At 40.2% G+C, this 14450-nt stretch overlaps 1 protein-coding gene across 2 annotated transcripts in view; it reads left to right on the forward strand.

The window, feature by feature from the left end:
- USP13 (ubiquitin specific peptidase 13) overlaps positions 1-14101 on the forward strand; it is a 123287-nt gene extending 109186 nt beyond the window's left edge. For both annotated transcript variants that reach the window (XM_060767467.2, XM_060767468.2), the window contains 3 exons: positions 1289-1451; positions 4125-4209; positions 7130-14101. In XM_060767467.2, the coding sequence (XP_060623450.2) occupies positions 1289-1451; positions 4125-4209; positions 7130-7223 (342 nt within the window). In that variant the 3' untranslated portion in view covers positions 7224-14101. The remainder of the gene's footprint in view (positions 1-1288; positions 1452-4124; positions 4210-7129) is intronic.
- The last annotated feature ends 349 nt before the right edge of the window (positions 14102-14450 follow it).

Genomic DNA, 14450 nt, shown 5'->3' on the forward strand with positions numbered 1-14450 from the left:
TGGCTCTGCATCTCATGGTGCCAGAGCGCAGTCTGTTCAGCGCCTTCCAAGTCGCCCAGTTTTCTGTGTGCCTAGGGGGAGTCTCTAATTGGGTATCAGCCATTGATTGAGGCTCTGGGTTTGAGCCTGCCACTTTTGGACTCTCGTTTGCTGAGGTGTTCCAGAGAGTGTCTCTGTAGATCGTAGAAAACTATTTCTTGATTTAAGTCGTTGACGTGCTAACAGATAATAGAAACAGATAAACACTGAGAAAGTTGTGTTTTTGGGAGTTTGAAAAGTGCCGAGAAGTTACTTTTAAAATTAATAAGGAGAGGTCTTGATCATATGCATGAGCCAACTAGTAATAGGTAAAGACCTTCTTTCTCACTTCTATGATCTTGCATCTGCAAGAAGTATATGAAAACTTGACCTTTCTTGGCCCACAGACAAGCTTTCTTTGTTTCATTTCATTAGTGTTCCTTGTGTTTTAGCTGTATTTTAACTTTTGTATCCACTTACAATTGTTTCATTGTTATTTGTGTTTTTAATTGTATGTATAATGCTTTATTATTTATTGTTTATGGCATTGAATGTTTGCCACTGTTGATTTTTTTTTTGTAGGCTGCCCTGAGTATCTCTGGGGAGAGAACGTGGGCTAGAAATAAATAAATAAATAAATAAATAAATAAATAATAGTGTCAGTAAAATAATAATAATAATAATAATAATACATTTTATTAGGTGTCATATTTGTTAGCTGCTTTGAGTCCCTATAGGGAGACAGGCAAGATAGAAATATTATTATTATTATTATTATTAATAATAATAATAATAATAGGAAAAGTTGGTAGATGACTCGGGAACATGAATTTCAAGTACAGAAGAAAATGAAAGCGTGTGGGCAGAGTTGGGATGATAGGGAAGAGTGAGACAACAAACAAGAGGAGGCACAGCGGAAAAAAATGGTATTTCAAAAATAGAAATCTCAGTTTATCATCCAAACTTCATTTATTGTGAAATCTTATTCAAACCAGATGCACAGAATTATACAGTCTTCATCCTCACCAGATGGACCTCCATGGAGAGGAAAGAGATGATGGTATATGCATTTCTTTCCTAGAGGTTGAGAAAAGGTGTTTGCTGCAAGGTGTTTGCTGTTTATTAAATGAGAGCAGACAAAGCAAGAAATGAGATTATCTTGCTCAGTGGGTTTCTTTTGGCTCATTTAAGGAGTGAACAAATTTCAGTAGTGGGAGAGATACTGATTGCCCCTGGCTGTCTTGTTTTTCTCTGCTACTTTGGCTCCCAGAACAACAACTTGGAACATGCATTAGACTGGATCTTCAGTCACCCAGAGCCAGAAGAGGCAAATGAAACCAGTTCTGAAGCCATGGACATAGAGAACCACGTGAATGCCAACCTCCTTGCAGAATCTGACCCAGAGGGGCCCAAGATCAAGGATGGATCTGGACGTAAGTGTACCTTGAAAATTTTGCTTCAGTTGTTATGTGCATCACATTTATTTATTTCCAGATGTAATTCCTGCACAACGGGCCCTTGTTATTTGCTGAAGTTTGGTTCCAGGTCCCTCTGTGGATACTAAAATCCATAGATGCTCAAGTCCATTATATACAATGGCATAGTAAAATAATGTCCCTTATATACAGTTTGCAAAATCAAGGTTTGCTTTTTGGATATCCTGTTGACCTAAATGCAGTTGCTCATTCCATCTAGAGTGGATACACTGAATCTGTTTCTGAATGTTTATGTACCACTTGAATCTAACCTAGGCATGGACAAACTTGGGCCCTCCAGGTGTTTTGGACTTCAACGCCCACAATTTCTAACAGCCTCAAGCCCTTTCCTTTCCCCCCTCAGCCGCTTATGGGGCTGAGAGGGAGGGGGGAGAATGTACCTGAGGCTGTTAGGAATTGTGGGAGTTGAAGTCGAAAACACCTGGAGGTCTCAAGTTTGCTCATGCCTGATCTAGCTCACTCTATTTCCTCTTCTCATCTGATTTCTTCCCCACTCTCAAAATTGAGATTACCAACATCTTGAAGTCTGATCTGTCTATCTGCCAGGTAAAGACTATTTTGAAAGACATAAAATGGAAAGGTTTTGATCAGTAACATATACACACATGTTAGAAGGAACCAAACATGGGGGTAAATGTAAAAGAGGGAATGGAAGTCATGGTCAATTTTGGGATTTGGACAGATGATTTGATAACCTTTCAGTTTAGCCTATATAGTTTGTCCCAGGCAACTACTGAAACATATTACAGTTGACCTTCCATAGCCACAAATTGTGCATCCACAAATTCAACCAGGCACAGCTTGAAAATATTTTTTTAATCCAAAAAGCAACCCTTGATTTTGCTATTTTATATAAGGAGTCCTTGGTGACATAGCGGGTTAAACTGCTGAACTTGGTGACTGAAGGGTCAGCAGTTCAAATCTAGGGAGTGGGGTGAGCATCTGCTGTTAGCACCAGCTTCTGCCAACTTAGCAGTTTGAAAACATGCAAATGTGAGTAGATCAGTAGGTACCACTCCGGTGAGAAGGTAACGGTGCTCCATGCTCTCATGCCAACCACATGACCTTGGAGGCGACTATGGACAATGCCGGCCCTTTAGTTTAGAAATGAGCACCACTCGTCAGAGTCGGACATGACTAGATTTAATGTCAGGGGGAACTTTACCTGTAAGGAAGGCAATTTTGAGCATCCACAGATTTTGGTATCCACTGGGGTCCTGGGACCAAACCCCAGTCGTCACCAAGGGCCCACTGCAATCAGTCTTGCCAGAGGACATTCAACTCTTACCTTCGTTTATGAATGTGTTCATAACATTCACTTTTTATCCTGGGGTAAAAGGATTTGCAGGAAAAAGATTTCAGATTTGCAGAAAAAATCTAAAACTGACCACACGATGGAGCTATTTGGCTGCAGCTAAGGATTGGTGGATAGCGAAAAGTATCATAGCTTGAACTTGCGTGCCAGTAGCACTTGATTCCGCATTTCTCAAATTGAATTAACTGAATTAACAGAAGGGTAGGATAAATATTGAATGAATTAGGTGGATATCATGCAGTCTGGATGCTATAAATCAGTATAGCCAGTAATGAGCAATGCTGGATGCTGTAGTCCAGCAAATTCTGGAAGGCCACATAAGCCTGGAAGGCCCCGAACTAAGTAAATTAGGGTTTTAAGGAGCCATGTTCAAGATCAACATTTGGGAACAGATTGCCCTAATCCAGGGAAACCTAGGTGTGTTTGAGAGCTGTTACATCATGATTCCTTTTTCAGAGAAGAAACTTCAGAACACGTGGTAGGGTTTTTTGGTTTTTTTTGGTCGTGTCAAGAGTGACTTGAGAAACTACAAGTCACTTCTGGTGTGAGAGAATTGGCCGTCTGCAAGGACGTTGCCCAGGGAACGTCCGGATTATTTGATGTTTTTATCATCCTTGTGGGAGGCTTCTCTCATGTCCCCATATGAGGAGCTGGAGCTGATAGAGGGAGCTCATCCACCTCTCCCCAGATTTGAACCTGCAACCTGTCGGTCTTCAGTCCTGCCGGCACAGGGGTTTAACCTACTGCTCCACCGGGGGCTCTTACGTGGTAGGTGTTCACATATGACAACCTCATATGTGTATATTTTACAGCATTTTTGTAGGTTGCCAGGTTCCAGGAATCTATGTTCAATTACATTTTAGGAGATACAAGTAAATATCATGAAAAATGTGCATGTTTGTTTTGTGGTATTTTGTGTGTGTGTCAAGAGCAATTTGCGAAACTGCAAGTTGCTTCTGGTGTGAGAGAATTGATCGCCTGCAAGGACATTGCCCAGGGAACACCTGGGTTTTTTTGATGTTTTACCATCCTTGTGGGAGGCTTCTCTCATGTCCCCACATGGGGAGCTGGAGCTGACAGAGGGAGCTCATCCGCATTCTCCTTTTGTAGTATTTTGTGGCTACCTGTGTCACTATTGAACCTAATTTTGGGGCATGCATCTAAATATAATTCTTGCTCCCTAGGAAGATAGAAATAGTATATAAAAGACATCAGACCCAATAGCTTTCTAAATTTGGCTTGATAAGAACAGCTCTTGCATCTTTATTTATCCTATTTGATATTTCCCTGTATAGGATATGAACTCTTTGGGTTCATCAGCCACATGGGAACATCGACAATGAGTGGCCATTACGTTTGTCATCTCAAAAAGGAAGGGAGGTAAGTCATGGTCACGACCACTCGCTTAATTAACTTGACATTCTGTTCACGATTGACGGAAGCTCTTGAGTTTGACATTTCAGGGAAAGATGAAGTAAGTTCCATCAATACGAATGGGATTGGTTTCCAAATTAGGATTGGTATTTAAAAGACAAATGCAATTCTCTTTTACTAGTCAAGAGCCATATAACTCTTCTCCGGTGAGGATACGCAGATGTCATTGTTTCTTATTTCCATTAGGATTTTGTCTCCCGAGGTACACTGCTGTTGTCACCGTGCTGGGTTCCTTTTGACAAGATTATCTGCCCTGAGCTTACTGAAGTGAATGTCAGTATCTCAGCGATTTTACTTCTTTGTGCAAAATGTAGCACCTGCCTACAGATCTCTGGACTTAACTCCCAGTCCTCTTAGAACAGGAACAAAGCAGAACTTGGAAAAATTACTGATTTCAGCTCCAACTTCTACACTCCCCTGTGGCCGTACTGATTGTGAAAGTCAGGGAGCCATAGTCTGGAACAAAGTGCTTTTTCCAGACTTTGGAGAAAGGTCTGCAAAATGGCAGCAAGTTAAGAACATCAGTTGAGAAAACTTGATAGATCTGAATTAGAATTGGCAGCAAGTTTGTCTGCTTTCGGAGACAACAAGCATTTCCATCTGATATCTCTCTTTGAGCTGAAATGTGAAAGAAGTGGCTTAGATTTCAGAGTATGCTTCAGCCAGTGTGGCCATGGCTGGAGGATTCTGGGAGTTGTAGTCAAAAAGTAAATTTTAATGCTTTGATAGTATGATTGCAAATTAGAACTGCCGAGTCTACTAATCTTGATAGACATAGAAAACCATACTTCCTTTGGCTTGCTATGAGTTTTACGGGCTGTATGGGCACAATCAAGGTGAAAGAAGAAAGCGCAAAAGCTGGGTTGCAGCTAAACATCAAAAAAACCAAGATTATGGCAACAAGAATGATTGACAACTGGGAAATAGAGGGGGAAAATGTGGAGGCTGTGACAGACTTTGTATTTCTAGGCGCAAAGATTACTGCAGATGCAGACTGTAGCCAGGAAATCAGAAGACGCTTACTTCTTGGGAGGAGAGCAATGTCCAGTCTCAATAAAATAGTGAAGAGTAGAGACATCAGACTGGCAACAAAGATCCGCCTAGTCAAAGCCATGGTATTCCCTGTAGTAACCTACGGATGTGAGAGCTGGACCTTAGGGAAGGCTGAGCGAAGGAAGATAGATGCTTTTGAGCTGTGGTGCTGGAGGAAAGTGCTGAGAGTGCCTTGGACTGCGAGAAGATCCAACCAGTCCATCCTCCAGGAAATAAAGCCCGACTGCTCACTGGAGGGAAGGATACTAGAGACAAAGTTGAAGTACTTTGGCCACATCATGAGGAGACAGGAAAGCCTAGAGAAGACAATGATGCTGGGGAAAGTGGAAGGCAAAAGGAAGAGGGGTCGACCAAGGGCAAGATGGATGGATGGCATCCTTGAAGTGACTGGACTGACCTTGAAGGAGCTGGGGGTGGTGACGGCCGACAGGGAGCTCTGGCATGGGCTGGTCCATGAGGTCACAAAGAGTCGGAGATGACTGAACGAATGAACATGGGCACAGCTGGTAAATCATCAGCAATTATAAGCTCTATCAACCAAAAGGTTGCAAGTTTGAATCCCCAGGTTGGCATGAGCTGCCAACTGTCAGCCTAGCTCATTGTTTAACTAAGCAATTTGAAAACAGCTTTAGCTGTGATTAGAGAAATTAAGTATCGCTAAAAGTGGGGGAGGTGTTTTACGATGCCATAAAGAAAGAAGATCAGAAAATGCTGGGTGACTAAAAGGAAGGAGGAAGTGCTGACAGCTCTTTGTCATAGAGGATGGAGCAATAGCACCCCCTGGACTCGAGCTCAACCTTCCATGGCATCTCCTTCTGTACTAACTGTCTGTGTATTGTCTATACAAAGTGGCATTGAGTGTTTGCTGTGTTTATGTACTGTGATCCGCCCTGAATCTCCTTTGAGGTGAGAAGGGTGGAATATAATAAAGTTTTGTTGTATTATTATTATTATTATTATTATTATTATTATTATTATTATGTTCCGGAAGCATTCTCTCCTGACATTTTGCCCACATCTATGGCAGGCATCCTCAGATGTTGTGAGGTGTGTTGGAAACCGGACAAGTGTCCTGATTTTGAAGTTTTTTTAAAAAAATGCTGGTAGCCAGATTTTGTTCATTTTCATGGTTTCCTCCTTTCTGTTGAAATTGTCCACGTGCTTGTGGACAATTTCAGTGGCTTCTCTATGTAGTCTGACATGGTGGTTGTTAAGAGGGGTCCAGCATTTCTGTGTTCTCAAATTATATGCTGTATCCAAGTTGGTTCATCAGGTGCTCTGCTATGGCTCACTTCTCAGGTTGAATTACTCTGCAGTAAATAAAGAGCAACACCCAAAAAACAGGGGAATTCCAGACAAGACTCAGTCAGGGCCAGCTAACAGCTCTCAACAAAGGATCCCGCCAGGTGACAACCAGCCAAGCTTTGAAGCTGCAAGGCCATTAAATGCTAACCAAAGTGGCCAATCCAACATTCACACTTGCCTCAAATGGACAAAAGTTCTTTCTGCTACCCTGGACATTCCACAAATATATAAACCTCACTTGCCTAGTTTCCAACAGACCTCACAACCTCTGAGGATGACTGCCATAGATGTGGGTGAAACATCAGGAGAGAATGCTTCTGGAACTTGTCCATACAGCCTGGAAAATTCACAGCAACCCAGTGATTCTGGCCATGAAAGACTTTGACAACACAATGCTGTCTTTGCAATGGCATTTTTCTTCTTAGGCACTCCAGGAATTGGGCATTTAATGTAACTTTCACGAGGCTTACTCTTTCTTTCTTCCTTCCTTCCCCATCTCTCTTTTCAGGTGGGTGATCCACAATGACCTTAAAGTTTGTGCCTCCGAACGACCACCTCGAGAGTTGGGATATATTTACTTCTACCGCAGGATATCAAGTTAGGCCTCATTGATGTCTCCTGGCCTTAAGAAGCCATAAGCCTTTTTATTCTGCCAAAAATATTGTTTGAAACAAGCAAAGCCTTTGGACTGCCAAAAAAAAAAGGCAAATATTTGGGTACTATTTATAGCTTAAATCAGGATCAGTCATTTGATGCCTTCTTAAACTTTAGTGGAGAAATTTCTGTTTAGGTCACAGTGTGTTTGAGGATTTAACAATATATACACATTTTGTGGAGACCATAAGACTGTTCTAATCACACGAGGAGTTTGCAGCAAGCAACTGGGAATCGTAAAGCCATCCTAATCTCCAAAAAACCCACACTTCTTACCTCACAGCTCGGTTTTGACCGTCAGAAATTATTGCAAAGTCAACAATCATAGTCAGTGACTTTGTTTGACTTGGAGTTTGCCACTGTTCTGAATGGAAGTCATTAAATTTTTGGTGAAGAATCTGTTTGCTGGCATGGAAATCGCTTAGCTTTGAGCTTTGTATCTCCATGGTTAGGAGGGAAAATGAATATAGATCTACATATCCTGGTATGTAACAGCAGCTCTGAATATTTTGAAAATATCAGTGCTTGTCGTTAAGGTTAATCCCTGAGGCTAAAGTTGCCAACAGAAAATTTGGAGGTTCATTCTTATTTTACTTGGTGCTTTGGTTGGTTTGAAAACATATCTCGAATGTCTCTGCCTTGACCCACCACTTGCTCATGGTTTGGGAGCTCCCTTAAAAGAAGTGATCATTTCATCAGTTTCACTGGATCAGTATGCACATTTGTATGTGTGTATCTGCTCCTCCCATTGGGAAATAAATGCTCTCATGTGCAAGAGCTCTGTGTAAGCATTTTAAGTTCATGTGAGGCTGTGGATCAGCAAGCTGCAATTTGGTTGTTTTTCCTTGGTTGGTGAGGATTGGAACACAACATGTATACCTTCATAATGCTTGCAAGTACTCACCTTGTGCCTAGTTTTTCTTGTGCCTTCTTCCCTTGTTCCATGTGAGGCCAGAGCCCCTAAGTCTGCAAAAATTCACAATGTTATGAGGAAGAATTGATGTGAAGAGAACCTATAAGTGTGTTGAATCAGGTAGGATCCCTTGCCAGAAAGAAGTATAATGGCTGTCACGTGGGCTATGAACTGAAATTGCACATATTTTGGGTTTACTGTGGCCATCTTTTATTTTACTGTTTTATACCACTCAAGAATATGTATCACACATTTCTTTTCCATGTTTTTTAAAATGGGAGGTTTTTGAAGAGAATGTATATGAAATTCAACTCTTCAGAATTAGCAATGGAGAAATTAATTTTCATCAATGTGTAGCCATGCATATTCTTCTGCTTTCTGGTAAGTGCTGAGTTCTTTAAAAAATCTTCCTTGTACAGAAGTCGAGTTTGATAAAACTGCTGATGAGGTTACCCTAATTTTAGAATTCTAAAAAAATCCCCAACAATGATTGTGACTTATCAGCAGTTTGCAAAGGAGCCAATCACCTGGATTCGTGGGATTGATCTTTCCAAAAGCTTGCCCTCACTGTTCGTTCTTTCCACCTACACCCCAGAATGTCTTTTTGGACTTTTAAATGGTTTTGCAAAGGGTTCTAGTTGATTATTTGAATTGTTGAGCTTGAGAGGTTTCTTTCCTCCTTTTCACAATTTCATGAAGAAAACTATGCCCTTTGGAAATGAATCAAGGTACAGTAGAGTCTCGCTTATCCGATGTAAATGGGTGGCAAAATGTTGGCTAAACGAAAATGTCAGATAATATGGAGTCTTCTACTGTTACCCATACAATGCAATGCTAGAATACTAACAACAGGGACTCAAAGGGTTCCTTTTTTTGTCATGTCAGGAGTGACTTGAGAAACTGCAAGTTGCTTCTGGTTAAAGGGTTAAGGCAAGGCAACCCCTCAGGGCTAGAGCAGCCCAGCAGGAAGTGCCCGGATACAGAAGAGGAGCATGGAAATCACAGAAGGAAGGAGGGAGGACACTTCTGCTTCCGGTCCTGCCTCTTTTCCACTTTTCCTCTCTCCTCTCTCCTCCCTCCTCCTCCTTCTCGTCTTGCCTTTTTCACTTATTGGGAATGGAGAGAGAGTTGGGGAGTGCTCCTTTAATTGAAGGGAAATGCTAGAGGAAAAGGGGGCGTCGGGTAAGATGGAATGTCGGATAAACAAAGGTTGGATAAGAGAGACTCTACTGTAGTTTGAATTAATCTGCTACTGTGGAAATTAACTGGCATTCCTAAATAAAGATGTAATGACACGCTTCTTCATACAAGATGTTCAGGAGCTGTATGTACACACACAGATACTTATACTGTGTGGAAAGTTTTGGGCTACAGGTATTTCTTGAAACTTTGATCCCTTAAAGCATTGGATAGCACATTGCTGCCTTGAAACCAATATCCAGAGAAGGCAGATTGAGGCTTTCCAATACAACAGCGTTGTCAGTAGTTGGATCCAGCGCTTGTATTTTAAGTCTTGTTTCTTCCTCTGCTCATTCCTGCCTTGCTTCACTTACCAAGACTGCTGCAGGCCTATTGGGATGCTCTTCTATCTCATAGCCGGGTCTGGCTCAGTCTTAGGTCCCAGGCTCCCAGCCCATTTGAATGCAGAACAACAGTTGACCTTGTGCATCTTTTTTTTCTAGTCTGGGTAACCTGTCTGGAATATTCATCTTATTCTGATGATTACAGTGTCATATTTTGCAGAGTCTGGGTTTGCCTTATGGTGCTTGCATTTCACTTTATTTAAATGAGACCTCAGAGAACTGATGGAGAAATGCAACCAAATGACCCTTTCTTGCATCTTGTGACCTCAAGGGCTAGCTTGAAGCAGCTGAGAACTGTTTTGCTAACTTCCTCTTTATGGGTGAAAATAATTGGAACTCTGCATCTACAATAAGATTGTTCTTTCTAAAACAAAAGTAGGTTGTTAATGTGTGTGAGTGTGTAGGACATGGGGGTGTGTATTGCAAAGTTTAATATCAAAGCAAAAAAAAAACCAGTCTTAAATGTCAGACTGTTCTTTAAAATGTCATGCAGCTGTTGTGACAGGTGTTTTGTTATTGCTGCAGTTTCTTAAATCTTTCAGTGCACCACACAACTCCCTTGTCTGTATATCCACACATATTTGATTGAAGAGAGGTTTTGGGGGATCATTCAATCATGTGATGAATAAAAACAGTGCAGAACGATGAATAGGACAACATTCAATCACTGTCAGAAGGCTTGCAGAGATGCATTTTGCCAAAAGTTTCTCATTCTTTCACCACATGATCCTATTTATATTTTATTCTTCTGCATACAATGTGGAAGTCTGAAATACCTGACTCAGGTGCAAGTGTACAATCTTATCAGAAATGTGTTCTCTGTCAGTCTTTTTGAAATGAAATGGGATGCTCATAAATATCGAGTATTATGGTGTTATCTCCCCATTTACCTTAACCAAATTTTAATGGGATGTTTTGCTTTAACATCCTACTGTATTAGGACAGGATCAGTGTGCACCAGGCTTGTACAACCTGCAACCCACAATGCCTGCGAACACAAAACTGTAAACTTACTTAAAACATTATGGGTGGGGTTGTAACTCGGTTGCACGATTTTCGAGTGTGAACTTTGTGGATGACAAGAGAATGGAAGTATGTTACATCTACAAATATGTTACAAATACAACCATCGGAATATTATTTGTAATTTTAGGTTCTTGTGGGTTTTTTTGGGCTATAGGGCCATGTTCTAGAGGCATTTCTCCTGACGTTTCGCCTGCATCTATGGCAAGCATCCTCAGAGGTAGTGATCTGCATCAGAGGTAGTGATCTGCATCTATGCCAAGCATCCTCACTACCTCTGAGGATGCTTGCCATAGATGCAGGCGAAACGTCAGGAGAAATGCCTCTAGAACATGGCCCTATAGCCCGAAAAAACCCACAAGAACCTAGTGATTCCAGCCATGAAAGCCTTCGACAATACATTTGTAATTTTCATTATAATTGCTAACAGTCCAACCAGAAGACATGCGCAACAATTTTTAAATACCCGCCAAATGGGGTGGCATATATTTAGGATTATGCAAGGACTTTTTTTGCATATCTGTGGTGACAGATATCATGAAAATTATGGTCAAAGCCCCCCCCCCCAAATTATGATTAGTATTTTACATGTGGTCCAAGACAATTATTCTTCTGCCAATGTGTCCCAAGAAAGCCAAAAGGTGGACACCCCTGGTGTACACAAAGCCTGTAGCCTCAGTGGGTGGCTTCCCTTTTATGGTACAATTACCAAAATGAAAACTCGGTAATCAGTATTAGATACATGGTTGTTGATTATGAGTCAGTTCTTGTGTCATGCTTTTAAAGTCTTGGTTCTGCCCACTTCACTTGCATTGCAGATGTAGTGTAGCTTCAGCACAATGCACCAAATGAGTATTGGAGAGCACTGCCGTTATATCCATGTGAGATGACTTCCTAGGAGCTTCCAACTAAATCTAAGCATTTGAAAAATGTGTTTGTGTTTTGCGGGAGTTTCTTTGTGGTCCTTTTGGAGGATTCCTCATGAGAAATATTTATGCTTACTTTATTTAAATATGGTTGGTAGCCAAGACTGTTTATCCTTTGCTCCCAGTGCCAGCAATTGGGATATTGAGCATCATGTTTCGAATCAACATTTTGGAGAAGCAGAAAAACCCATTCAAACTTGAAGCATGCATATTTAAGAAAGCATCCTTCATCCATATAGAATGTCCCTATTTTAAGCCATCTGCACAAAGACAAATAAATGTCATGGGTGCCTAAACCATTCAGGCCTGATGTCTGTTTTGCTGATGAACATTAACTGAAATTTCTCTTACCATACATAAATATCATTGAAATCAATGCAATTGTTTAGAATGTGTGCCAGGTATTATATTGGAATAAAAGGAGAATATTGATGTTTGCTGTAACCAATAGCAAAACCTTCCTCAAAGAGGTTTTCTGCATATGTACCAAGGATGGACAGAGACGTACAATAACATTTTAGCAGAACTTCTGTAGAAAAATTCTCCAGTGGATTATATACAGGGATTTGTTTTACATTGCAGATAAGATTCACATCGATTCTGTTTTCATTATGTTGCATAATGGGTTAAAATGCATTCTTAACATATTGCCTTCCCTACAAAATTGTTTGTTTTTTATCATAATTTATTTTGCTGGATTTGCAAACTAAGGAAGAAAAGGTTTTCTGAAATAGTATTTTTCGTGGCCTTTTCAACCCAACTGTTAATCCAATTAGAGTACATTTGTTGACTCAGTACAGCTTACATAAATGTTGACTTACCAAATTTCCATTGATTTAATGGATTTAATTTTTCCATTAGTTGAAAAATGAAGTCTCGTTCCAACAATATATGATAATCATTGATACATTTCAGGTGAGCAGCAACAGCCTATAGTAACTGTTACCTCCCAGATAGATAGAATGACTGTATGTGCATGCATGCAATTTACTTCTCAGGTATGTGGAAGTCCCATGAGTGGATTTCCTCATTCCTAGTATATTGCATTTAGGATTTTCCCTAGAAAATGTTCATTGATTATCTGCCTCAGTGATTTTAAATTATGTCTTCTAGAATTAGTGTTTAAAGTTAAGCCCAGACAGTCTGAAACTCTCTAAATGCCTCCACACTAGGGATAAAATTCAAATTAATCACTAATTCTATTTTAACGGAAGGAAATGAGTAATTTCAGCATTTTTTTTCCTGCTATAAGAAAGACTTTGAAAAACTTTCAAAGTCTATTCACTATTTGGAACTTTTCTCTGCTAAATCCGCAAATTGAGCTGCACAGAAAACATCTTTCTGTACAATGACATACAAATTTTTACATGAAATGCTCCTATGACCACTTGTTCTGAAGACACAGCTTTTTCTGCTAGAATATATTTCTGCATAACAAAATTACTACATTTCTTTGATTCTTAGATAATAATGATGATACCATTGACTGTGAGATGCACAAATGTCAGTACCACCAACAGATGTGTGTTTGTGCACCCATGACTCTAAGACACACACAGTTTTTAGAGATGTTTCTTTGGGGAAAACATGCATTTTAAAATCAAAGAAATACAGTATTTTTGTGCAGAAGGTGCTCTTTTGTATGCACAAACAACCACCTGTAAATTTTGTGCAAGTTCCAAATTGCAAAAATTGTCATAATTCCAGATTTTTCCCATCAAGGTTTCTCAGTACTTGAAAAACTTATTTTTTCAATCACCTTTCCAAGTATTTTTAATTATTTTTCCACACCTGCTCCATACACAGTGGCTTTTGTATCTGAGTTGTATCTGATTCATTATGGCTGCCATTGTAGACAGCACACTATAGTGAGAAAACACAGTTGTAATGTTTGAAAAATGCACATGCTATGCTTCTACCACTCAGTGGTGGGAAACAGCACTGGAAACTATGGAAGTGTTTTAAAATATTTGAACCGGTTCATTGTATTAAACTCCAAACAAAGTATTTCAATTTGAATCTCCAATTTTGCTTTCCGTTCTCCTTCCCGGTGACAGTTTTGCTAGTTTTCCTGTCTTCTGAAGCATTGAGTGACTATGCAAAATTATGGTAGAAATTGATGTGCCTTTTAATTTCCTCCCTTATTCACACTTTCCCTTCCTGCTCCTCAAATCCAATTGAAACAGTGTATGAGTCCTTTCCCATCACTTGGGATTAACTACTGTATCCTGGAAGTGTTTGCAATCAAATAAAGTTTGCACTGTTCCAAATTGTTTGCTTGAGACACTACTCATGTTTTGAAGAGGACTTCCTTGCCACAAGAGGAGATATGAATGAGATGTTGTTGCAATTGTTTTAAATTAAAAAACCAAGAAATTGAACATTTATTGTTTCAATGTTTTGTTTTATGTGTTTGGTCATTGCTATTTCCAAGAGATCTGATGTGGTTGTTTCTTTTTTCAAACTTGACAATGCTTGGAAAAGGAATTAAGATAAACTTTCTTTGAAGTCAAAGAGTATTAACTGTAGGTACCAAGTTGGATATTGGGGCCATGGTGGCACAGCAGGTTAAACCATTGAGCTACTGAACTTGCCGACTGGAAGGTCAGCAGTTTGAATCCATGGACAGGGTAAGCTTCTGTTAGCCCCAGCTTCTGCCAACCTAGCAGTTCGAAAACATGCAAGTGTGAGTAGATCAATAGGTACCGCCCTGGCAGGAAGGTAACAGTG

Source organism: Anolis sagrei, chromosome 3, assembly GCF_037176765.1.
Source record: "Anolis sagrei isolate rAnoSag1 chromosome 3, rAnoSag1.mat, whole genome shotgun sequence".
NCBI lineage: Eukaryota > Metazoa > Chordata > Lepidosauria > Squamata > Dactyloidae > Anolis > Anolis sagrei.